This window comes from Podarcis vaucheri (genome assembly GCF_965113315.1).
Source record: "Podarcis vaucheri genome assembly, chromosome: 5".
Lineage (NCBI taxonomy): Eukaryota > Metazoa > Chordata > Lepidosauria > Squamata > Lacertidae > Podarcis > Podarcis vaucheri.
Genome location: NC_138763.1, coordinates 79,599,733 through 79,624,647, shown reverse-complemented (window position 1 = coordinate 79,624,647; position 24,915 = coordinate 79,599,733). Strand labels below are relative to the sequence as shown.

The following is a 24,915-nucleotide window of genomic DNA, read 5'->3' as shown; positions in this document are numbered from 1 at the left end:
TAATAATAATAATAATAATAATAATAATAATAATAATAATAATTATTATTATTATTTATACCCCGCCCATCTGGCTGGGTTTCCCCAGCCACTCTGGGCGGCTCAGGTCTTTTACTTCCTTTATTTCTCATATATCTTGATAGAAAACAATTCGCAACAGGCACCCACCATTTGTTCACCAGAGGTGAATGTTACTGGGCTCTCTGTGTGCTGCTTGTTGTCCTGTTCACCAGATATCCTTCCAGGGGCTCTCATTTGAACTGTGGGTTGGTGAACATAAGAAATGCTGTTTTGAAGAGACTCTTTATTTTTTCTGTACCTCCAGCTCAAATGAGAGAAGATTGCATATCCGTCCCAAAACCTCCCCAGCTCTCTGGAATATGGAGAGAGAGGCCATTGATTGTGGCAACAAATAATGGCTCGCTAATAAACAGAGTCAAGAGTTGTAGGCTCATGACTAGTGAACTAAAATGCAGATTCCTTTAGGAGATGAATAATGTGAAATATTTGTTTATTCCACACCCCATGTTAACTGATAGAAAATCTTGAATTTGAGACAAATATATACACCTTCTAAAGCTTAGTTTTGCACATAATGTCATGGTGATAAGTTCTGTTCTGATGTTCTTAGAATTTAAGGGAGTAAAGCACTGTCATGTCAGTGTTAATGTTCAAAACTCTCGTGAAATGTTTTGTGGAAGACAAAACATGATGTTAAATTAATCTCATAGAGGATTTGAAATGGATGTTCTTATAAATAGCTGGTTAGGTTCTAAATGAATATTCCAACTGTTTTGTTTTGCAGTCACCAACAAAAGCTGTATACAATGCTAGACATTGGAATCAACCAGAATCTGAGACTCTTCCGACATCACAGGTGTTGAAAAATCCAAGTGTCCCTGTGAGTAAGGGGATCTTGTTTTTCCTCTGCCAACCCTCCCAGTGCTTAAACACTAAACTTAGAGATGATTCATCTACACCAGGAGAAGTAGCCTGAGAAATGGCTTAATATTATAGTAGTAAACATCAGGGCAGTGTTGCAGACACTGCTGGATATTAAGGTTTAAAAAAAACCTAGCATATTCCGTGGTTGTGTCATGCCTTTAGTATGACAATGGTTATGAATTTAACCAGGAATAATAATGATATTTTAACTACCTTTTCTTCGATTGCAAAGAATACGTTGTCCATTGACGCTGGTTTCTTACATTTAGGCTACTCTTTTGTACGTGGCTATGCAGGTTGAATCCAAACTCATTACTGCATGTTTACTTCTTAGCATATGGGATGGTTTATGTAATTTAAACTGAATTACAAATTGCTTCAACAAGTTATTTTTTGTGGCAGCTAGCTGTCAATGTTTGCATCTATTACTTTATAATGCACTTAGAAATGTTATTGGTCCTCAGTCCACACAATTTTAAATCGGGGTTTTTATTGGTCAAAGACATCTCCAAATCATATAAATAACTGGAGGTGATAACTGTGCACAGAAAGTGTTTCCATTACACAGCCAAGAATGAAAGTACAAAATTATTTTGTTGGGGGCATAATATTTTGAATGATTCTATGGCTCAGCATGAGTGTGGTTTCAGGGACATGGAAGAGGGAACAGTTAACAGCTGCCATTGTGTTTGAAAAATATTTTTGGGTTGGTGTATGTCTGCTTAGTTTTTTAAAGCTTAAATGTGGTTCCATTAGTCTGGATTCTTAAAGTAAATGGTAAGGATGTCACTACACTGTACTTCCATTTCAGTTGCCCCCTGGAGGCCCTTAAAAAAATACCCCACAACATCTGAATTGTAATCATCTTGCACATACAGCATGTGTTCACTCATTTAATTTGCACTTTTGAAGCCTCTGAAAATCTCAGTGGATGAATGCAACACATGCACGTAATTTTCTGTTACCTATTTGGTGTTCATATAAGGCTTAAACATCTACCCATTCAAGTACTTTTCATTAATAGGTAAGGCTGTCTTCAAAGGAGGCAATTCATAAAGATGATGGAGTGTTCAAAGCTCCTGCACCACCTCCCAAAGTGATAAAAACTGTGACCATACCCACTCAACCCTATCAAGAGATAGTAACTGCCTTGAAATGTAGGAAAGAAGATAAAGAAGTAAGTGGAATATCTAAAACTTTCTTGTTTCGAAAGTAAACTTGGTGAAAGATTTTTTTTACCATTTATGATCTAAAGAACAATTGGCCAGGTGGAGAAATCTCCCTATTAAAAATAGATAACTTATCAGTCTGAGCTGGCTGATGATTTCTGTTGCTGCCAGATAAAGTAGTCTTTTAAATGGGAGCTCTAAAACTAAAAACAAGTTTTATACATCTGCCTTCCAGTTATACACTGTTGTTCAACATGTGAAGCACTTCAATGATGTAGTAGAATTTGGAGAGAATCAAGAGTTCACCGATGATATTGAATACTTGTTAAGTGGACTGAAGTGCAATCAGCCCCTAAACACACGTTGCCTTAGGTAAGATATTTCTAATAATGGCATTTCCACATTTTCTTGTTAGGTGTATTGTGTTCATAAGCATTGTAGACTGTTGCGCCATTGGGAGCAATTTGGATTCCTTCAGGAACGTCCTATGGAGAACCCATGTACTGGTGCAGTTGTGTAAAAAGTATTGCTAGTAAATTGGGCAATGGAAGTCAATCTGTATAGCTTAAGTCATAGTTGTTAATAAGGAGAGCTATTTGTTCTCTGTGTTCTCAAGAGAATATAGTAGCCAGATTTTGACCTGACAATGCATTCACAGTAAATAGGTAAATGAAATAATTCCCACTATTGTTCTGAAGTTGCATGGTGTGATTTTTATTCCCCTTATGGTTAATAAGGAATGTCTCATACTGTTTAAAGAAAGCATTGGATAGTTACTTGGGTAAACACACTGGTGAAAAGATGTTATTCATTGTTATAACCTAGTTCGCTTTTTCTTTCTGAGTAGTTATCGCAAAAGTATTTCGTTGATGCATTTTTCAACCCCTCTTTCATCTTCAGGGAGTTCTCAGGGGAACTTGCTGTAGTTTAAAATAAAACTAAAAAATGACACTAAACTTACACAAACGCAACAGAAAAACACAAGATCAGAGCCATAGTTGGATTACATTTTAGGGTGGGTCAAACGTCCAGACGGTCACATAGATTAGATTAATAATTCATCAGTTGCTTTTAATAAGTTAATAATTAATCAATTGCATATGTAGCCAGTCAGTCTCACCCTTCTTTCCATGAAGAAATCTTGTTTCAAACTGGTGTTGTCTGCTACATCAGAGCGAGACTGCTGATGGCAGGCACCCCTTCTCCAGCCTTAACCATTATCTTTAGCATGTTGATCTAGATACAGTAAATTCACCAGACAGCTGGCACCGAATCAGCTGGAAAGAGAAAGAGCTTGTGTCATCAGAGTACCACTATCAAAGAACATAATGGTAGCTCTGCATAAGATTGTACATGTTTGTTTCATGTAGCTTGGTCTTTCTGAGGTAGTACAGGGTAAATAGAAAATGAATAGGAGATCTCTAAATGTTTGTGACTGTGCAGACATCTTGATTGGAGCTCTTCAGTCACTGAAGCTCTTCCCTCTATAAACTAAGCATTGATCAGTCCTCTTTGCTGGACTGCCCTTAACTAAGAGACCAGACTACAAGTGATTGACAGGAGCTGTGATGGTGACAGCTCTCTTGCTGGTTTGTGGCTTGGCCAGCTGATTGTAAACATCGACAACTTCCTGACTTCAGCTGCTTCCCACGGCATCACACAGCATAGTAGTAGCCATAGCGGGGAGATGGGGAAGGGGATCAGTGGAGCCCTGGGGGGGTTTCTTCCTCACTAAATACACTTGCTAGGCACACTATGTCCACAGAGGAGCACCTTGAGTCAAATTGCTCACTGCTTCTGATTTTTCTATAGGCCTGCTGCACTGGGAGTAGGAAATATGTCTGACTGTCAGGCTATTTGTGCTACAGGCCTGCACTTTTGGGTAGTACCCCATCGACAAAGTTTCCTCTACGCACTTTGGGTTTGCTTGACACGAAGCCATTGTCCTGTGGTGTGCACTTTGTCATTTGATTGCTTCATCGTGACTGTAGGGGTTTTGCGGGCAGGCAACCTGGGCTCTCCATTGGTTGTTGAATTCTTTAAAATTCTGCAAGACTTGGAGAAAAATTCTAGAGACTTGGAGAAACTTTAGTTCATAAGATTTGTTTTGTTTTGTTTTTAGTGTTATCAGCCTGGCGACAAAGTGCGCCATGCCCAGTTTCCGAATGCATTTGAGAGCACATGGAATGGTAGCTATGGTCTTCAAGACACTGGATGACTCGCAGCATCACCACGTATGTAGAGTTGTGGTTGCAGATGTGAAATGGCACATCCATCACTTAAATACTCATACTGGTTTTAATTGTGTTTTTATTTTGTCTGTTGTGTATTATCTTATTGCAGTTTAAATTCTTTGGAATGCACTGAAATATAATCTCTAAGAAATGAAAGAAGCAAAAGAAATACTGTTTAAAAATAATGCAGCATCTAGTACTGTTTATTACAATTGTTATAACACGCAGAAAAATCATTAAGTTTATCTGTCAAGACCCTCAGCGATTTTTAAGTAGTCATCAGGGAAAAGTTGGAGAACCACTAAACTGAGAGTTCAAAAAGCTTTTGCTTGGACATAGCCTTGCCCCTGACTTGCATAATGAAAGTCTGTGGGCTAACTGTAACTTCTTGGATCTTACATTCATGTTTAAATCTTACTGGATTTCTGCATCTTAACCAAATATTTAACCACTTTGTTTTCCTGTTTTTCCTCTCCATTGAAGAATTTATCACTTTGCACAGCAGCTTTAATGTATATCTTGAGCAGAGATCGCTTGAACATGGATCTAGATAGAGCCAGCTTAGATTTAATGATCCGGCTTCTGGAACTAGAACAAGACTCTTCTTCATCCAAGTTGCTCAATGAAAAAGACATGAACAAGATTAAGGAAAAAATCCGAAGACTCTGTGAAACTGTTCACAACAAACACCTTGATCTAGAAAATATAACGGTAGGTTGTGTGACTGTTAACCTAATTTTTCTCTAATGTGAAAATGGTACAGGTGTTATTGCTGTATTTGTAGGTAGAAACTGGTTAACTTTTAAAAGATGCTTTTAGAAGAGCAGAGTGTAGGAAAACCCTGGCACTTCTGAAATAACAGCAGTGATCCCTGCAGGTATTACTTAGTGTAGTCATGGCTTCTTTCTCTCACATCTTCTAAAAATTTTAACTAGGGCAGATGAAGAGTGTTGAACTCTTGAAAGATAAAACCCAAACACTTTTAAGTATTTAACAGTGCAGTTTTCATCTCATGGTTTTTTCTTCTTCATGGTCGTAGGCAGACGGTATAGAACAAATAGATCTGTTTAGCTAAGCCACTAAAATAGTGTATTTAATTGATTGTATATTTAAACACCAATGAATTTTCTGAATAATATTTCACTTGATAGAGTGGGAGCTGAAAACAGTTATTTTTGTGATTCTGTGTGTATAAAAATGTCCACTTTACTAGGGCTAAATGTGGTATCTGGTATGAAATCTTTACATGCTATAAGAGGTTGCAGTGTGGAGTTTTCCTTTTCAGGCACCCATTCCTTTTCCAGGATTCCTTTTTCCTCCCCCCACAAAAAACAGCAACAGCCAGACAACTCTGAATTCTGTGGCTCTTGAGCAGGAGAAGTTATCAATTGGACTGTGTTGGGGGTTTTTCCCCACCTTAAGGTTTTCTTCCTAAAACATTTGTGTATTTCTGCAAACTTTGCCTGTTTGAGTGAGACCCTGTCAGCATCTGACACCCGTGCTCTGAGACCTGAATTGCTTGCCAGTTTGCTGCTGAGCCAAATCCAGTGTGTTGCTATTAGTACATAAAGCCCTTTACAACTTGGGACCAGTTTACCTGCAAGATCGCCTCACCCCATATATCCCCACTTGACCACTTCAGTCTGTGGAACTGGAACTGTTACAGCTGCTGAATAGAACCCCTTTTAGTGTGGCAGCTGTTGTACTTTGGAACTCCTTGCCTATTGATATTGGCCAGGCACATTTACTGTACAGTAAGCCTGCAACCTACATGCATTTAACTTGTGTGCATTTAGGTTTATGCATGAGGCTAAAAAAAGGGATGGGGGGCTGTTCTAGGGAAAATGGCTGCCAATCCTACCCATCATTGAACCCAATGTGTTTTGACTATACATAGTTTTGGCTTAGGTGTAATCCCTGAAACATAATCCCTATGTAAATTGCAGGCTTACTGTACTTTTTCTGGTGCCTGATAACACATTTTTGTTTAGGCAAGCCTATCCAGACATGTAGAATGTTGATATGTGTTTTAGTCTATGTTTAGTTTATCTTGGGTTTTTATTCTTTAAATGTTTTAATTAGCTGTTTATAACCTTTTTATGGATTATTTTAAATGTTTTATTCTTTTTGTTAACAACTTGGCAAATAGAGGGATTGATGCCTACACAATCTTCTCACTTAGGGACTATATTTGTCACCTGTCTAAAGCCACCCATTTCTTACATTAGACGTTTCTCATGCGGCTTTTGATGCCATTTTGTTTGAGATGCATAAAGCTAAGCTAAAATTATCAGTTTGGTTTCATAGTACCCACTTATATTTTGAGACTTGCCCCCAATCTGCAGTACAGTGATTCATTGGCTCAATCATTGTATGACTAGGTAAAGAAATACAATGGTGCAATTTGATTTTGCATATGAATTCATTTATTTTTGCGAGTAGCAAAAGAGTTGGAAGGGAGTAAGACATGGTATAGTGCAGCAGCATTTTGCTAAGATACAATAATAATCTATAAACACACGGAGCAGTAAAATATTTTGGTGGTTAATTAACCTGCACTTTCAAACTTACAATACATAATCATGTAATTGAGATTCAAGTGACAGTGTTAATGGAAGTCGTACCTGATAGAGGGCTGCTTTTAATTTATAAACCATTTTTCTCTGTGTTTTCTAGACAGGGCATTTGGCAATGGAAACATTGCTCTCTCTCACTTCAAAACGGGCAGGAGACTGGTTTAAAGAAGAGTTGCGACTTCTTGGTGGTCTTGATCACATTGTAGATAAAGGTATGCACTTATACCTCTAGTGAGAATTAAAGTATATATCTTTTATTATTAGGAGGTAGTTTATATATTACTCGTGTGGTAGAATGAAAGGACTATGCATTAGAATACATGCAAATAGTGAAATTTTCTGATGCGCTGGATAGACGAGCCCATGGAATGCTATGAATTTCCAAAACCCTTTTCTATAGTGTGTGTACTTAAACTTAGCTATTGCAGTAGTAAAATAATATATACAACTGCAGAGATATGACCTTAGTTTCAACTTTTGCCCAATAAAAAGGTATACTCAACAAGATCATGAAAGAATTGTCCCCGATAGAGAACAAAGAAATAAAATTCCCAAGTTGCCTTATTAATTTGTCCCATCAGTAACTTAAATAGAGATCTTAATCACAGTTAATTATGTGAGAGGCCCCCCCCCCCCATTGCAGCAGAGGCCTGTTGGTACTCCTTGCTGAATGAGCCTAGTAGTTGTGGAGTGCTCAGTTCCCTAGTTAAATTTTAACATTGCAAGCCATCCCAATGATGACCTTGGGAATAAGAGTTTGTCTTGATAATGCGTACCTTTGAAGCAAAGGAAATGGATTGTGGCCAGAGCTACACATGGATGGGAAGGGATCAGCTGTCCTCATTGAAGTGAATCTTATTTTACATGAAGCAATAGCCTACATAGCTCCCGCTTTTCCCTGTCAGAGGTTATATGGAAAGTTCTGGCTATGAGTATCAGCTGCCACAGGATTGAAACTTTGTATCTGAAGTTGTGGGTATCACTTGATCCCCACTGACCTGAGGCACACCTGTGTTGGGAAGTTGTAGTGGATTTTTCCTGGACAGGGTACAGACTGGATTCTCTTGACATCCATGACAGTCATGTCACTGTGTGTTTTGTTACTTGACTTTCATGCACATCTGACATGGGGGCTGTTGGGCAAGTGTCATGATCACTTGGTGTTAATAGAGTTACAAGACTTGTGGTGTGGTTTTGCCAAATCCTTGAGACAGTCAGGATTGTATCTTAAAATCTTTTAAATGATAGCAAATGGTTATCTGTATTCTGTGTACATTTTACAATTTGATAGCTTAGGCTACCCAGCATATAACTGTGGTTGCGTTCACATGTAACACTAAACCACTTAGTGTTGTTGGTTTTTTTGTTTTGTTTTTTTACAGCTAAACAGTATATGTATCACACTAGATAAACCAACCAGTCATGGTTTGGTGCTATGCAGATTAGCCTGAACATGCCCAAGCAAAGGGTTGGCTTTCATGTTCCCCACCTCCCCTCTTCCTTCCCTCTTACTGCCATATGGAGGACTTCAGCACAGTTTAATTTCAATTTTACAGAATCCTGGCTTAACATTAACTTCACTTTCAGACCAGGGGTCCTGGTTTAAAACATCCGTAAGTAAATTTCATAACAAGGCAACGAATAAGTTATGAAATCTTTTTTAAACCACAACCCCTGGTTTGAAAGTGAAGTTAATTCTGGATTTTGAATGAGTGAAGCTAAAGTCTTCTGATGCCCTCTTCCTGACTTGGTAGGAGAAGGTGGAATTTCTTGGGTTTGTACAGGCCCATTCACTTAGGGCTAAACTCTGCTTTAGCATGAAGTGTGAATATGGTCCTATATGTGCACAACCTACATGTATTTTTAAATTGGCATCTTTGTGTTTTGTGTGTGTGACACAAGTTGGCTTAAAGTATACTGATAAAACATAATTGGAATATTAGGGTATTTCATCATATACATGCAATTTTGAAAGTAAAAATTACTTCCTTTAACAGTTTAGTAATAACATAAACTCTTTGTTTCTTAGTTAAAGAATGTGTGGATCACTTAAGCAGCGATGAAAATGAAGAGAAATTGGTTGCTTCATTATGGGGAGCAGAACGATGTTTACGGGTTTTAGAAAGCGTAAGTATTTAACTTTGTAAAGAGTGATTTATTTTTAATGGTCCAGAACCAGGGATGAGGAAAGTCAGACCCATGGGTTCTGTCCATATTACTATTTATGTGCCGTTTGTGTTCATTAGCTACTACACTGCTTTGGCTTAGCCCTGGGTTAAGCTTGATGGGCCATATTCAAATTGGGCATTCTGAATCTAATTATAAAAAACTAGCCCACTTCAGCAAATGTCTAACTGGTAGTGCTTTCCTAAATGGTATTGAGGTGAAAGATGTTGCTGACAAGGTGTGTGTGTGTGTGAGAGAGAGATAGATAGAGAGAGGGTGGGGAGAATTTCTTTGTTCCCTTTTTCTATTCTGTTTTTTGGTTTCTTGGGGGAGAGAAATGGAGACCTGCAGCCACATTGGAGGGGAGCTTGTATGTACCTGTTTGTGTGTGTAGACTAGCACACATGTATATTTGACAGTATTGATGTTTGTGAACACAAGGTTCTTTGTCTATTTCAGGGTTTCCCAAATTTGGGACACCAGCTGTTTTTGCACTACAGTTCCCATCATCCCTGACCACTAGTCCCACTAGCTAGGGATTACAGGAGTTGTGGTTCAGATACAGCTGGAGACCCAATTTTGAGAAACCCTGGTCCATTTGTATATTAGCATGTCTGTATGTGTATTATCATGAGAGATATTATGCGTTCACTTCCTGTTAATGGTGGGACAGTGACTCTAGAATTCCTTACCAAGCCCAAAGTAAAAATGTGGTGCTGGCCTTATATGTTAATGAGGCTCTTAGCTAACAATATACTATTTGTAACACCTCTGCCTGCCCAGTCAGTTCTAAGTGGGGGTAGTGTTGAAATGGCCAGGCTTGGAGAAGTTAAACTGGCTGAGGGTTTGGTTAGTTGGCCTTGTAGGCTTCCCGGAGTTTCTTCTGTTTGGCTTGAGGACTCCCTAGCTCTTTGCTTTAGGCTGGAGATCTCCCAGCTCAAGCCTATTCCCTTAGCCCAGGCTGTTAGGCGACATCAAGTGTTCTAGAAAATCCAGGTTTCTAGAAATTAAGTTAATGGTGCTTGCTTAGCACAAAGCAGAATGTTAAACTGCAGCATTCTAGAAGCTTGAGAGATCTGTTAAAAGCATAGAGTTCTTTCAGAAGGTGAAAGGAGCTTAACCCGCACATCAAAAGATGATAGCTGTATGATATTTTCTTTTCTTTTTTAGGTAACAGTTCATAATCCAGAAAATCAGAGTTACTTGATAGCATATAAGGATTCGCAGCTCATTGTCTCTTCAGCTAAGTAAGTTCTAATGAATGCTTTTTTAAAATACAGTATGGTATACTTCTTTAAAGGTTTATGTTGTTAGGTTATGTATTAACACTGCAATCTTGGTGATAGCTTTCCTCAGCATGTGTGTGTGTGTTGCAGCTTAGTATTTTCAAATGAGGGGGAAAGCGAGTTAGATTGTTTCCTGCTTCTGCTTACTGATATGCTTTTTTCTACCTGCTCGAAGTAACTTCTGTTGCTGATTATGTTTTGTATGATAAAGTTTTGCAATCAAAATCACTTTTGATTGTAAAATGTTCCCATATAAACATTATACACTCACGTCACATCTTTATACGTGCTTCTCAATTTGGGGGAACTTCTTTTTCTTTCAACAACTTCCCCATGGAACTCATAGGATTGGGGGAGTGACATAAGTAGTGCTTTCAGAAATTCTGGTCAGCACTCAAGCGGGAGTAAAAATATTGACAGTAAGATTTATATGTAGTTTATGGGTTCCAGAGAGGGAAATTTGTTGACATAAACCCTGTATACATTTACTTACGTTTGAATCATAGCAATTAAAGAGAATTACATGGCCATATACAGTGAAGCATGTTTTCTGTGCAAGCCTCTAGAGTGGATAGTATGGGGGAGAAGCTTAATGTGTTGCCAGAATTGAATGAAGACACAAACCTGGAATTAGCATTGTGTCTACAAGAGTTAGCTTTACTTGGCTTCATCTCACCATCAAAATACGTCACGATTGTTAAAAATTCTTATTGCAAGTTTGTTTGTTTGTTTGTTTAATAAACTGCCCTATACCTGGAGGTCTCAGGGTGGTTTACAGAAAAGAAAAAATTATGGATTATGCTGAAATGGCAAAAATGACTGGAAGAATCAGGAAGACTCAAATTTTAATAAGGAATGGGGAAAAATTATAATTTATCTTAAAAACCACTGTAAACAGCTAAAATTGTTAGTAGGATTGGAATAACACTTGTAGTTGAATGGTGAATTTTGGATATATTGGAGATGCAAAAGATTTGGATTATTATAAAAGATGCAGGAGGAAATGACTAACACTGGGACCCACAAAGGGGAAGAGGGAAGCCCAGGAGATTCTCTGGAATCTTGTTTTTATGTTGTATGTTGGATATTGGATATGTGATTGTAAAACTTTAATCTGAAAAACCAAATAAATAATTTTATTATTTTAAAATAATCTTACTGCAGACATTTGGTGTTAAGTGCAAACAGTCCTGTTCACATTTAGCTTTATGACCAGACAACTAGTGCACATAAAAGGGGCCAAGTGACTAACATATCAGTAGTTATGGTTCTGCTTTTTCAACGCCTTACTTCAATACTTGCTGGGTCTAAAGTGCTTTGTGCTGCTAATATGCTGCAGATTCCTGTGTGAAGAATCTGGGACTAGATCATTATGAAGTGTACCTTTGGACCTTTTTTCCTAATAAAAAAGTACATGAGATTATGCTTTCTAATATAATTTTGGGGACTGTGTTGCTAGTTACCATTAAACCAGCATGATAAATGAAAACTAAGCTTGCTGTTTACAGCTGGAACTGGATTATTTACGTGAAGAAATTTTGTCACACTGATATGAAAATGATTTGCGTTGTATATTTTGACTCCTGTTTTTGTAACCTTCAGAGCGCTGCAGCATTGTGAGGAGTTGATTCAGAGATACAACCGTGCAGAAGACACCATCTGTCTTCCAGACAGTAGGGTACTGCCGCACCAGAATGTAACAAACCATGTGGGCAAGGCAGTGGAGGACTGTATGAGAGCCATCATTGGTGTCTTACTCAATTTAGCAAATGATAATGGTAAGTTACTTATCCTGAAACATAAAATCAGATTATCATCTGTCCCGTCGGATTGTTTCCCATGACGTCTAGAGAAAAGTATTCCTGTATTTATGCTTAGGCCAGGTGGCTGGTTAATCAGGTGGACAGTAAGAGGTGTAATAATGTCCTTCCAGCTCCCGCAAAACAATGCTGCAAATGTGAAATATGTATGCAACTATCATTTGAGTAGAGTTAGTGTCAGTATTGCAAATGTTGGTTTTCAGTTTACAAAACAGGGGGGTGAGTGTGCATGACTGCCAAATTAGAACAATGGAAAACAAACTGTCTCTCATAAAGCAGCCTGAATTTTTCGACTGACCTTGCATATGTCACTAGGTATGAGTTAAGAAGCAGAAATGTCAAAAATACTCTTTTGGCTTCTACTCTGTTACATTTGAGATGACTATCGTGATTAGTCTGTTCAGTTATTTCACCTACTATGACACCAGAGACATGATGGGTTAATGCAGTGTTCCCAGCTACGTTGAGCTTAGATGGTTTACGTTCTGGTTCAGTTACCGGGTGTAAAAGGTGAGATTCAGTCTCCTCCATTGGAGACTGGTGTGTCAGTCTGGGAGAGGTGTAAACTTGATCAGAGATTTGTTTGTGGGACCAAAACCTTAATCTGAAATTCGATCATGGCCAGGTGTTATTGCCAGTTGCTACTTTTAAGTGGTGTAAATGCACGTTTGAAATGCCTGTGGTTTTTTAAATGTCTAATGAGCATTTATATCCTTTAACGTTTGCAGAGTGGGGTAGCACTAAAACAGGTGAACAAGATGGTCTTATTGGCACAGCGCTGAATTGTGTGCTTCAGGTTCCAAAGTTTCTACCTCAAGAACAGAGATTTGATATTCGGGTTCTGGTAAGAAAAACTGTTTAAAAAATGCTTCTAGAAAATGTAAGGCTACATGTTAAAAATTACTTGTGCTAACTTCAGTACATCACATTTAACATGACACCCATGAAAACTGTTTGAAAATTTCCACTGGTTCATAACATGATAGCCTTACCGTTAACTGATTATATCATTTCTCTGCTGAAAGAGTTGTAATTCCCAACACATTTCTGAGTATAAGCCTATCAGTACAACAAGCACCAGTCAAACAGCATCATAAAACATAAAAAACCAAGTGAACAGCAGTAGAATGAAAGCCATAATAGGTTCAGGTAAAACATACCTGCCATTGGGAAAAAGTAATAAAAAAACAAATCTTATTAGAGCATGCCAAATACACAGACACTGACTGGCAGATTATTTCATGGTTTAGGCAACACAACTGATCTTTGCACTGGTGGCTGTTTCCGAAGGACAAGTCTTTGACAGAGATCAAAGTGAATTTGGCAAAACATTTGTAGGAATTACAGATCTCAAGTGGTTCTGTATGACTCCTAGAATGAAATTAATTCCTCTTTACTTCTGGATGAGACAAGCATATGGGAGAAGGCTTTACATGGGGGGGGGGACCCAAACACACACCCTCATTTCATCTTTAAAAGCACACATTCGCAAGACCTTTAAGACAGACATTTTCAAGATAAGGTAATGTTGGCTGGTGTAAATGGACAAGAATATTTTGTAGGGTTGTTGAAGGTGCAATTGCCAAGATTTCATGAGGCTTGCCACTTCTTGAATTTGCCAAAATTGGCCATACTTCTGAGCACCCTGAGAGTGTGCAAAGTACAGTTCTTTGTACTCTACTATCTAATATTTTCTTCCTCCTTGCAGGGTTTGGGTCTGCTAATCAATTTGGTAGAGTACAGTGCACGAAATAGGCACTGTCTTGTGAATATGGAAACAACATGTTCCTTTGATTCCTTCTGCTTGGGAGAAGCCAATGATAGCATAAGCACATCTGGACGGATGGCTGCTGTTCATGCTTTAGTTCAGGTAAATCATAGTTTTTACTTAAAAGAACAACCATTTATGCAGTGTGAGAAATTGTTATCTCCAGAGGAAAGAAGCAGTGTTGGTCTAATGTTCAAATGTTGAACTATTTGTCATTCCCATCCCTTTTAAACTAACAGAGACGATAGGCCAGAGGAGGCCCTGAGTCACTTATTTGTCCCAACATATTTTGAGCCATACATCTCTTTATAGGCCATTGATTTAATCCATTCAAGGGATAATTGAAGCTGTCTTGTGTACTATCTTAGTGGAAGACCAGATGTTACTGGGAGCCCTACAAAGAGCATCCTTGTGATGGCCATCAACTGGTTCTTCTCAGCAACTTGTATTTTACCTTTGAACAAGGTGTTCCCCTTACAGATAGGTAGCTGTGTTGGTCTGCCATAGTCAAAATAAAAAAATTCCTTCCAGTAGCACCTTAAAGACCAACTAAGTTAGTTCTTGGTATGAGCTTTCGTGTGCATGCACACTTCTTCAGATACACTGAAACAGAAGTTGCCAGATCCTTCTATATAGTTCCCCTTAGTTGTTGTTGCCAATAATAATTGATTAATTTGCGGAGGATCAAATTTTGTAGAGTTTTGAGTCAAACATAGTTGTGAACATTTGGCTTGCCTCTTTAATTATTTCTTCATTAGATAAGAGATTATATTTGTTCTTCACTTGCATTACATTTTTCACTGGGCATTACATGCAGCAGGAATTGGAAACTCATATATTAATCTCCTGCTGAATAAGGTATATTCTCTGTCTCAGTTGTGTTTGGCTGTTCTTGCCATAGGCATTAGGACTTAGTTTATTATTATGCTGCACACCAACTGTTGGTGTACTATGCTGTAATCCCTCAGTTCCTTTACGAAATATTATTATTGGCATCTTTATCCTGCTCCTCAGCCAAAAAAAGGTCCTGGAGGAGCTCACAAATACCATTGAGGAGGCAGATACTGATCTCGGGCTTAGAATCAGAAAGGAAAAGGCACTGAGAGAAAGTAGGTGGGGGGAGGGACTCAGGCACTTATTCTTACTTACAGAGATCTTGTAGTGAACTGTAGCAATGGGGGGGGGGGGACCAGGAGAGCCAATGGATAGCTCCTGTAGTCCCATCTCTCTTGCAGCCTGATGGAATGTCTGCTGATGACAGTTGGTGGAGGAGGCTGATGGCATGTAGTCTTTTAGCAGAGCTGTTAGAGAGTACCTTCTCTGCTTCTCCTATAGCCTGAGATGGGATGCCTACGCACAGTGTTAGAAACGGAGATATGAAAGCTAGGAGCTAAATGGCACCTTAAACCTAGGTTATGGGCGGCGCAACGGAGTGTCTAGGCGTGCTTTTTTATAGCAAGAATACAAAGCTGAAAATGAATGAACTGCTCATTTTCCACATAATCTAGTCCTCATCTGAAGACTGCAAAAAACAAAGACATACTTCCCCTGCCCACCCTGCTAATATTCTTGAGAGGGCCCCTTCTCCAATCTTCAGAGAGTAGCTGGAAGTGGGGAGGCAGAAAAAGGTCCTCCTTTCCTTCCAGCAGTGGCTGTTTTAATCTGAATTCTTCGGCGCATTACTGCACCCAGAGCTCAGAAGCTGCTCTCATTAATGAAATTCCCTGTCGCAAAGCACACCTAGAACAATGGGAGTTTCGAACGCTGCCTAGGGATGACAGGATGAAACATTCAGTACAAAAGCAAATGCTAATTTAAGCAAGGGAAGGCACACAGATGAGATGCTCCCTGCTGCCAGTTAAGTCGCATGTAGCATTTGGGTTCATGACTCATCATCTGTGGAATTTTCCCTCTCAGTTGTTCCTTGAGCGTGAGCGAGCAGCGCAGCTGGCAGAGAGTCAGACGGATGAACTGATTAAGGAAGCTCCTGCTGCACAACATGACAAGAGTGGGGAGTGGCAGGAGACGAGCGGAGAGATCCAGTGGGTTACTACAGAAAAGCCTGAGAACGCAGAGGAGAAAGATAAGAAAGAAGAAGATGAAGAAGAACTTGATCTTAATAAAGGTAGGTCCAGGTTCCTGGGGAAGTCAGCAAAGGAAAGAAGTGCTAAATTAAAAAATGTCAAGAGCTGCAGTTTTAGAATCCTCTTTCCCTTTTAAAGCAACTGGGACTCTTGTCCTAGTTAATCTCTTCCCAAAAATGCAGTGGTATTAAGGATCAGAGTACTTTCCTGATTCTTACAAGCCTCACTTCAGCTTCTTTTGCTGAAGATTGTTACTGTTACAAAAATACAAAAAGCTGCTCCTTGACATATTGTCATAGTAAACGTTAATATTCCCTTTTTACTAATACTTCTATTTAATTTTGGCCCATTTATTCTGGCTCAAACATTGTATCAGTTGATCCTTTCTTAAACATTGTTTTTCAGCACTCTTCTCTGTAATCATTCCCTTCCTTTTATGGTTTCCACCTGAACATCTAATTTATCACACTGCCCTGCATCTGCAGGGGGAATAAACTTAACTATGTTTACTGGGATGGGATGAGTGTATTGGTCTCGGCAACAGTGGCATTCCACAAAATCACAATATCCACAGTTAGAAATGTTGACATTCTTGGGTACAGAATTATGCTCTATGTGTGCATGTGCACATACACATAGAACACATAGAAGTAGCTGCTTTATAAGTATTTGGGCAAAGTGACATTAAAATATAGTTTGGTTATACTTCAAATATTATTGTTTTTACTTGCAGCCCTTCAGCATGCTGGGAAGCACATGGAGGATTGCATTGTGGCCTCGTACACAGCATTGCTTCTGGGATGCCTTTGCCAGGAGAGTCCAGTAAGAAAACTTTTCTGCATGGTTACTAAATGGGTCTATAAGGCTGGGTAAAAGAGACTGTCTTGAAACCATAAAGTGGATCTTGGGAATAGGCATTTTACAATTTAAACTTCAGTTGTTAACCTTTTTCAACTACTTCATATGCTTCAAGCTGTCTCAAAATGCAGTTTCCATAAGGGGCAAAACCCAGCTTTGGGTTACATTGCATTGTCAATTAAAGTGCAAAAGTTTGATGCTTTTCAGTGTGTTAGTCTAATGGAAATTCAGTCATACTTTCAGCAGAGCTCTCAGTAATAAGCAGGCTCCTACATGCTGAGCCAGCTCCTTGCTCTATTAGCCTGAATAACAACAGCTCTGAATAACAACAGCTCTCCAATGTATTTGCCAGTCCTGTTGCTTACGATGCTTGGGATTAAATGGAGTACCTTCTGCATTCGAAGAATGTGCTCTCTTACTAACCGGTTCCCCTCTCTGAGGATATATTACACACTCAACTGGAGTGTCTAGGACATGCTTGTAAATAACCACAGATGAAAAAACCTTACTAAATCTTGAAGGGACATTCTTCAGAGAATGGGAATAACTAATCCTGTGGGTTGGTCTTTATATATGCTTGATATTCTCTCCTTTTTATTTTCCTGTGTGCTACATTATTTCAGTAGTTGTGTGGCTGTGTGCAACTGGAAAGGGGCAAGAAGGGGCTCTGGCTTTTCCATTAGGGCTCGGGGTTTGCTTCCAACTTTCACGAAACGTTGAGATTTGTGACTTGGAAGCTCTTGTGTTTTAGTGAAAAACTGTCAACTACTAAAGGTTTGGTAGCATTGTTGTGTCAAGGCACTGTAGGAAATGCAGATAGGTTTCTGACATCGTGCCCGTACTGCAAGAAAGATGTATGTCGAGCAGGAAAAGAGAATAAATGTGCGGGTTGGTTACTCTAGCGTCGTGTTGGGAAGTCGATTTAATTGCCTTGTCAGAAACTTCCTAATTCTGCATTTATTTCCTTAGATCAATGTGACTACTGTGAGGACATACTTGCCTGAAGGGGATTTCTCAATCATGACAGAAATGCTGAAAAAGTTTCTCAGTTTCATGAACCTTACTGTAAGTAGTATATTACAATTGCTTATTTGTCTGGTGTTTCAGATCAAAATGCTTGAGATGACTTATACCAGTATGCCTGTCATCTTATGGAAGGGTAGGCAAGCTTGGTGTGTGTGTGTGTGTGTGTGTGTGTGTGTGTGTGTGTGTGTGTTAGTATTACTAGGAACTCTGGAGGTACACCACTCAGAGCCAGGTGCAAAAAATTGGTTTGCGAGATGCACTTGCACAGAGCACCTCTGAGGATATATGTTTGCAGTGCCAGAACTGAGCTCATAATCCTTTGGTGCAAAAATCCTGATTCTCCTCTCCAATGTTGTTTATTATTAAGTTTCATCAGCCTAATTGAGAAGCCTTTTAATTGATATGGAAAAGTTTGCTGATCAACTGTAAATAACCCAGTAACGTACCAGTCGATATCATCCCGTCTTCTACAAGCCCTCATGTAATAAAAGGGCAGGCATAGGAAGATAATCTGGAGTGACAGCTCCTTGTTATTTCTCTCTCTGGTGGGGCAGTTTTCCACTTGTCAAGGAACTGTAACCCCTGTCCCACCCACCCCACTTAATGGGGTTAACAGTGAGCAGGTTAAGTGACTTATCCTCTTCCATCTGTCCAAATGACACCACTAGACTTGCCTCTATTGTAGTCTGTGAAGCAGTCAAATCCCACCCACCCCCCAAAAAATACCTAAGATCACCTTCAACCAAATCAGCAGTGGCAGCTGCAGCAAATCTCTCTGGTGTTGCAAGATTGTTTTTGCAAATTTATTTAAATAACAGCAGATGTTAAATGATGGCTTCTTCTAAGGCTGAGACATTATAAATTACAGGCCACTGTTTGTAAATAGACCGCTTTGCTTGTAAATGGGGTACTGCTGCTACTTAGGTTGATGTAACATAGCATTCCAGACTGTGACCTGCTGTCACATAATCCTTAAATTAGGTGGGAAAATGCATCTTAAACGTTTAATAAACGTCCCGTGTTTCCCTCCACACCTCCTTTCCTTCCCAGTGTGCTGTTGGGACAACAGGCCAGAAAACTATCTCTAGAGTGATTGAATACTTGGAACACTGCTAGAAACTCGAGTCTTGCCGCAGGCACTTGAATGCTGGAGCTCTACACCTCCGATAAAGGAAGGAAGTCGTGAAAGAAGTCCTTGAGGAAGCACCACCAAGAGCATTCATCAGTCTCATTCGTGTTTGGATTTTTAAGGCTACCTGGTCTCTTCACCATACACTCAGCATTTTCCGAGAGACAGTTCACCACCACATCAATCTGCAACTATCAAAAATTAGGGGGGGAAATATCTGAGGAAAGTAAATCAAGAATTCATTATGTTTATAATAATGCAGTGCAGTATTTAAATATATTTGGCAGGGTTTACTCTCCCTCTTTATTTTTCTGGCTTTGTTTGTGACAACTTTAAAGGGGAAAACTTGCTGCTGGTAGTGCAACTGCTGTTTACTGTTGAGCCACTGTTTTTCATGCCAGCCAGGTGCAAAGGCAGCTTTAGCTACTGAGGTATCAAAAATCTTCTAATAAAGATGCTCTGGGCAGCAGCATTGCTCTGATTTGAGTTTAATTTGCTCTTGCTTTTTAAAGAGATTATTCCAAAATCATAAGAAATAGAAAAATTTTAAATACTTTTTGTGATTTTAACTACTGTCTATATTTAAAATGTGTTGGAATCCAAAGAGGTTGAGGCTTGGATAGTTTATTTTTTATACTGTTTTGATTGAAAATTGGGTTGTTGGAAACTACTTCTCAGTTCTTAAAATTGTTGTGGCCTACGTACTGTAAACTGATTGACCATAACACTTCATAGCTCTAAGAGAGGCATGCAGGAAGAAGAAGAAGAAATAATAATCCCCTCCCAGCTGGTGGCTGTCTGTATTTCTTTGAAATGCAGTAATTGTAAAGCACCCTGTTTAAAAAGGACAATGTGAAAAAAATGTTCAATGCCAGGGGAGTTTACACTTCATGATGCACAAAAAAGAAAGGAAAAGAAGCTGTTGATTTTTGTTTCAAGGAAGAAATGTGGAGCTAAAACACCAGTGGGGATTAATGTTTCCAGTTGACATAATCTTTCTATTTCTTCTCTAGTATGGCGCAGGTAAATGCATACAATACAAAGCCTTAAATAGCTGAATATAGTGAAGATTTTGTTCAGTAAGGGGTTTTAGTTCACAGCAAAGGATTGTGTTGAGACTTTAATGGAACAAAAATCCCTGCTAAATACTTTTGTAAAAGAGGTTTTGGACATTAGTGACTTCTCGCACTCATTGTTCCGATGGACAGAATTGCTCATGGTTTTTATTAAGCTGGTCTTGAATTATTCACAAAATGTTTTGAGACATTTGCATCACAGACACTTTCCACATTACCTGTGTAGCTAGTTGCATCATGTTACTTCATTGAATTTGTAAAACTTGAAGCCATAAAAATATTAGTTCTGTGTATAATGAGGGGTGGGAGAAATAACAGAAAATCTAACCTGCTTTTTAGATCTTGTGTTATCTCCATGTATAAACTTACAAACTTGTGCTTTTGTATCAGTGCCAGCTGTAAAATTTTTACATACAGTGGCTGCCTTCTATGTCTTCCTATTTTTGATAATGCAGATTGTTGGGAATTTGGTAAGGAAGTGACTGATTAGAAGCAAAATCCTATATTGGTCCTGCTTTTTTATTTTTATTTTCCTTAACATCTTAATTAAGCAAACTACCCCCCTACAATGTACCAGTGTAACTTAGAAAAAAAATGCTGAGGTTATGTTTTCCCTTGGATAGAGCTTCCTTATGAGAGGAAGAGCAACTTAGTAAAGCTGTACTTGTAAATTATTTCTGAGATGCAGGATTTACTGGATATATTTTTTGGCATTTTGTTTTAACAACTTAGAGCAATGGCTTTCATTTTTAGTTGGATTTCATATAGATTTAAGTTAGGCTTTTTTTCTGTATGCGCAATGACGGGGGATGATTAAAAATAGATGCAGTGATGAGGTGGAATCAGGAGCCACACTTCTCTGTTACACTGGTAATGACCTGGATCGGAATTGGTTAAACTCGTTGTGTTGAGCATTTCTTAATTAGCAAGCACTGAAACATGCAGACTGTTTGGTTTTTGGAGAGAGGGTCAGGAAACCACCCTGCAAGCTGCAGTGTGTTTTCTTGTTTTAAACCTCATCAAGCTCTGCATTAAATGGGTACTTGAGGCCAACCTTCAAATTTAAAAGTTTTAAAGTAACTTTTTTTCCACTGTAAATATATATGTAAATAAGCGCAATTGGAAACTAGAACAGTAGAGTACTTTTCTGAATCCAATCCTATTTTTATTTTATACAGTATTTCTCAGCTGTGATATTTGGAGCAAAAGCCAACGGCAGGAATAATAGTTTGTACCAGTTTCATGAAGTATGTCTTTTGGTTTTTGTAAATAATTTTAACTCGAATAAAAATTGCTACTTTCAATACATAACATACATGTAATGAGCATAGTTTCTTGCTATTGGAGACTCTACCCATGACCTTTAATGTGAAACAGCAAATGGTATGGCTGCCATCTTGAAATTATTCTAACTATGATGCAGTAAAATGAGTGCCATTCTGTGATCAGAAAATGAACTTGGCCTGGGTTGTCTAACAGCTGGTGCTAAACATCTTATCATTTGGTAATTGCTGCAGATCAAACTGTTATTAAAAGAACACCTACCCAGGGTAGATTAAAGATTGACAAGAGTCCTTCCCCATAGCTGTTTGTGGCAGCATCACCATGGTGTCTGTGTTGTCTTCCACAATCAGTATGAGAGAATCCCATGTCATTGTCCACTTCTGTTATAATTGGAGTGTCATTGGTAAAAGTATTTCTCATTGGGGTGCTAAAGATTAGATCGGAGCTTTCCAAACTGCATGTCGCCACACATTAGCGTGACAGCTAGTGTTTAGGTGTGCCGCGCAATATGTGCCCATATCTCTTACATGGAGTTAGTTTAACCTCTGGTTTGCTAGTAAAAGTGAATTACTGTGTTGCGAAATGATGCCTGTCTTAAAAGTGTGTCACCAACATGAAAAGTTCGGAAAGCTCTGGATTAGATAGTGGGCCATTTCCTTCATAAGTACTAACATTTTAATAAGAGTCAGTTATCTTTTTCAGCCAGTAGCACCCATCTGGTAGCCAACACATGCTTTTGGGCTTCAAAAAGGTATCCATGCCAATTATGCAGTAATTACTTATGGATAACTTGAATGATAAAAACAAGTAGCTCTGCTGGAGGTAAGTATTGAGGTCACTCCGCATGCAACTGCTAGAAACTGCTTTCACCGGAAACCTAAGATGAATTGACTTGTGTGTTAAACCCAATTTCTTCTATCATCTCATGGTATGCTGTTAGTATGTTCATGTGCATTCAAATTTATTTGTAAATCTCTGCAAATTGAGTGGCTAATGAATGAAAGTATGCAACATTTCAATTTGCATGCTAGTATTAAATTTGTTCTATCGAAATAAGGCTTTTAAAAATCTTGTTTAGATTTAGTGTTAGTTACCAATAGCAAAGGACAACCTCTCTTGCATTAGCATCAATTTAAATATATATAACCTTTTTCATATTTAGGCTTTAGGTTTATATGATAGCTCAGTCGGTAGAGCATGAGACTCCTAATCTGAGGGTCATGGGTTTGGGTGTAAGGTTCATGCCTTGTAAAGGGTCAGACTAAATGACCCTCTTGGTCTCTTCCAACTCTACAGTTCTATGGTATTATTATCTAGCTTTGTCTACCATCGTTTTCATATGCATTAACTGGCTGGTCATTGCTGAATTGAAGTGGCTAAATGTTAGATCCTAGATCCTATCTCTCATCAGCCCTAGCAAGTATGGCCAGTGGTCTGGGATGAACTGCCAGGCCAAAAGTTCCCCACTGCTGTTGTATTGAAGCAGAAGATTGTCTGACATCTAGTTGTGGCCAGTGAGGCCTCAGAGACTCAAATCAAAATAACCAGGAGCGCTATGGAATGCAGTTGTACATGGTACAAAGTGTACACACTTGGCATTGCTACGGACTAGCTCACAGTGATGCTCTACATATGATGGCCTAGCCCTATGCAATTTCAGCAGACGAGTAAATTTGCTCAAGAACAAAAAATACACTTACTTCCCTTCTTTTACCCCACTGAAGAAAAATCCTATGCACATAGCACCCTGGTAGTTACAGCTGCCACGAAAAGCAAGACACCTAGTGGCTTGTTCATCTTTATGTCAAAATATGTAGACTTCCAAGTTGTTCATTGCCTAAAATTGAGATCAAGCTTAATTCATGGCAGGGGCCTTATGAAAAACTTTGGTTGAACTGCCCAATTCAAGGCTTAATTTAAACAAAAGGTCCTAGTTCACTTCAGTGAAACACTGACACTAATTTATACACACCTGTCTAGAAAATGGCCCCAAACAAGCTGACTGGAAAGCCCTTTTTAACTAAAGAGCAAGGCCAGGTCAAAGCTTACTTGCCGGTAACACTGCAGTTTTGGTTCAAGTTAAGATTCCTGCTAATGCAGGCTGCCAGGGCTACGTTGGGCACACATGGTGAGAGAAGCTGTTTTATCTGCATGATAAATTAATGTGTTTGTGCTAATGCCTTAATAATGGCTTATTTCTGGAAGCACTAGAAGTGCTTCTGGTACTGTAGATCTGCTCTTCAGCAGTAATAATGAGGTGTAATCATGCAGTCTTGAAATTAGCTTATATAATGGTTCCTTCTGTACAAGGGCCTGATTTATATCAACCTACCCTGTGATGCACAGATAAGAGTGAATGGTTAATAATTATTTGCAGCTGCAAGGTAAAGTTACAATAACACTCGTCCCCTGAGATAGGTAGAATGTTTTTCTGGACATACTACCGGTGTTGGGTTGAAATAGTAATACTTCACCCCAGAGCAGCACACACAGAGCTCTGGTTAGACCCACAATGACTCTTTGCAGTGTCTGCACCTGCCTTGGAAGAACAGAGCTCTACCAGCGTCTATGGAAATCCCTATTACCCCATGCAGTGTCCTTAGATGCTGCCAAGAAAGTAGGTGAAGGCTTCACAACAAGGTTCTCCTATAATGGAGACAATTTGAGAGGTTGCGGTGGAATGAAAGTTTGTTGCTTTTATTTTTAAGAAACACAGCTTTGGTGAACAAAGCCCATCTAAAGCCATTTGCAACAATAAAAAGACATAGGCACAGACACCACTATTACAAAAAATCCAAAATAAAGGCTTGTCACCCAGGGAAGAGAGGCAAAATTTGCACCTTGAACTTCTTGACTCACAGCAGTGTTGTGCAATGGCTCCTAAATATATGAAATCGAAATTATTTTTCCCTTGAGCAGTGAAATGTTGGCTTTCCATTTTTACTTGGACTTCTAACAGAAATTATTACACTTGGGACTCCAAGTGGTTTTCACATCCTCTGTTCCTTCGTCTCTTAATGCACAATGATTATTTCTGAAAATATGCTGACGGCGACACAGCGTTCAGAAGGCAAGTATAAGCACTTCCAGAAAATCCACTTAACTGGAACAATGTCTAGGAAATGCCACCTTCAGCAGTTATGAAGGACCTTTATTATCTTAATAGAATAAAAGCAAGTAGCTTCTCTAATTCATTTCTGATTTTCTTTGAAAACATTCTTGCTACGCCAAATTTCTAGAAGGCTAAGGCTTGATGTGGCAACAGTATAATATTTGGGCAGTGTGTCTCAAATGTAAGCCATTTGAGAATAACGGATTTGAAGATGAGTTTGAGAACAGTGTACTTCTGTCTTGTGACAAGAGGAGGGTGTACAGTGAGGGGGAAAAGTATTTGATCCCCTGCTAAATTTGCCCGTTTGCCCTCTGACGAAGAAATGACCAGTCCATAATTTTAATGGTAGGTTTATTGTAGCTGTGAGACAGAATAACAACAG

General features: G+C 38.9%; 1 protein-coding gene across 4 annotated transcripts in view; it reads left to right on the top strand.

Moving 5' to 3' along the window:
• The window catches only part of WAPL (WAPL cohesin release factor), a 62,989-nt gene extending 41,541 nt beyond the window's left edge, over positions 1-21,448 (top strand). For all 4 annotated transcript variants that reach the window (XM_082222310.1, XM_082222311.1, XM_082222312.1 and 1 more), the window contains exons 5-19: positions 806-901; positions 1,970-2,122; positions 2,350-2,486; positions 4,237-4,348; positions 4,832-5,059; positions 7,025-7,136; positions 8,954-9,051; positions 10,261-10,337; positions 11,979-12,154; positions 12,925-13,040; positions 13,905-14,066; positions 15,882-16,089; positions 16,782-16,870; positions 17,876-17,971; positions 18,983-21,448. In XM_082222310.1, coding sequence (XP_082078436.1) covers positions 806-901; positions 1,970-2,122; positions 2,350-2,486; positions 4,237-4,348; positions 4,832-5,059; positions 7,025-7,136; positions 8,954-9,051; positions 10,261-10,337; positions 11,979-12,154; positions 12,925-13,040; positions 13,905-14,066; positions 15,882-16,089; positions 16,782-16,870; positions 17,876-17,971; positions 18,983-19,048 — 1,926 coding nt within the window. In that variant the 3' untranslated portion in view covers positions 19,049-21,448. The remainder of the gene's footprint in view (positions 1-805; positions 902-1,969; positions 2,123-2,349; positions 2,487-4,236; positions 4,349-4,831; positions 5,060-7,024; positions 7,137-8,953; positions 9,052-10,260; positions 10,338-11,978; positions 12,155-12,924; positions 13,041-13,904; positions 14,067-15,881; positions 16,090-16,781; positions 16,871-17,875; positions 17,972-18,982) is intronic.
• Positions 21,449-24,915: the final 3,467 nt, after the last annotated feature.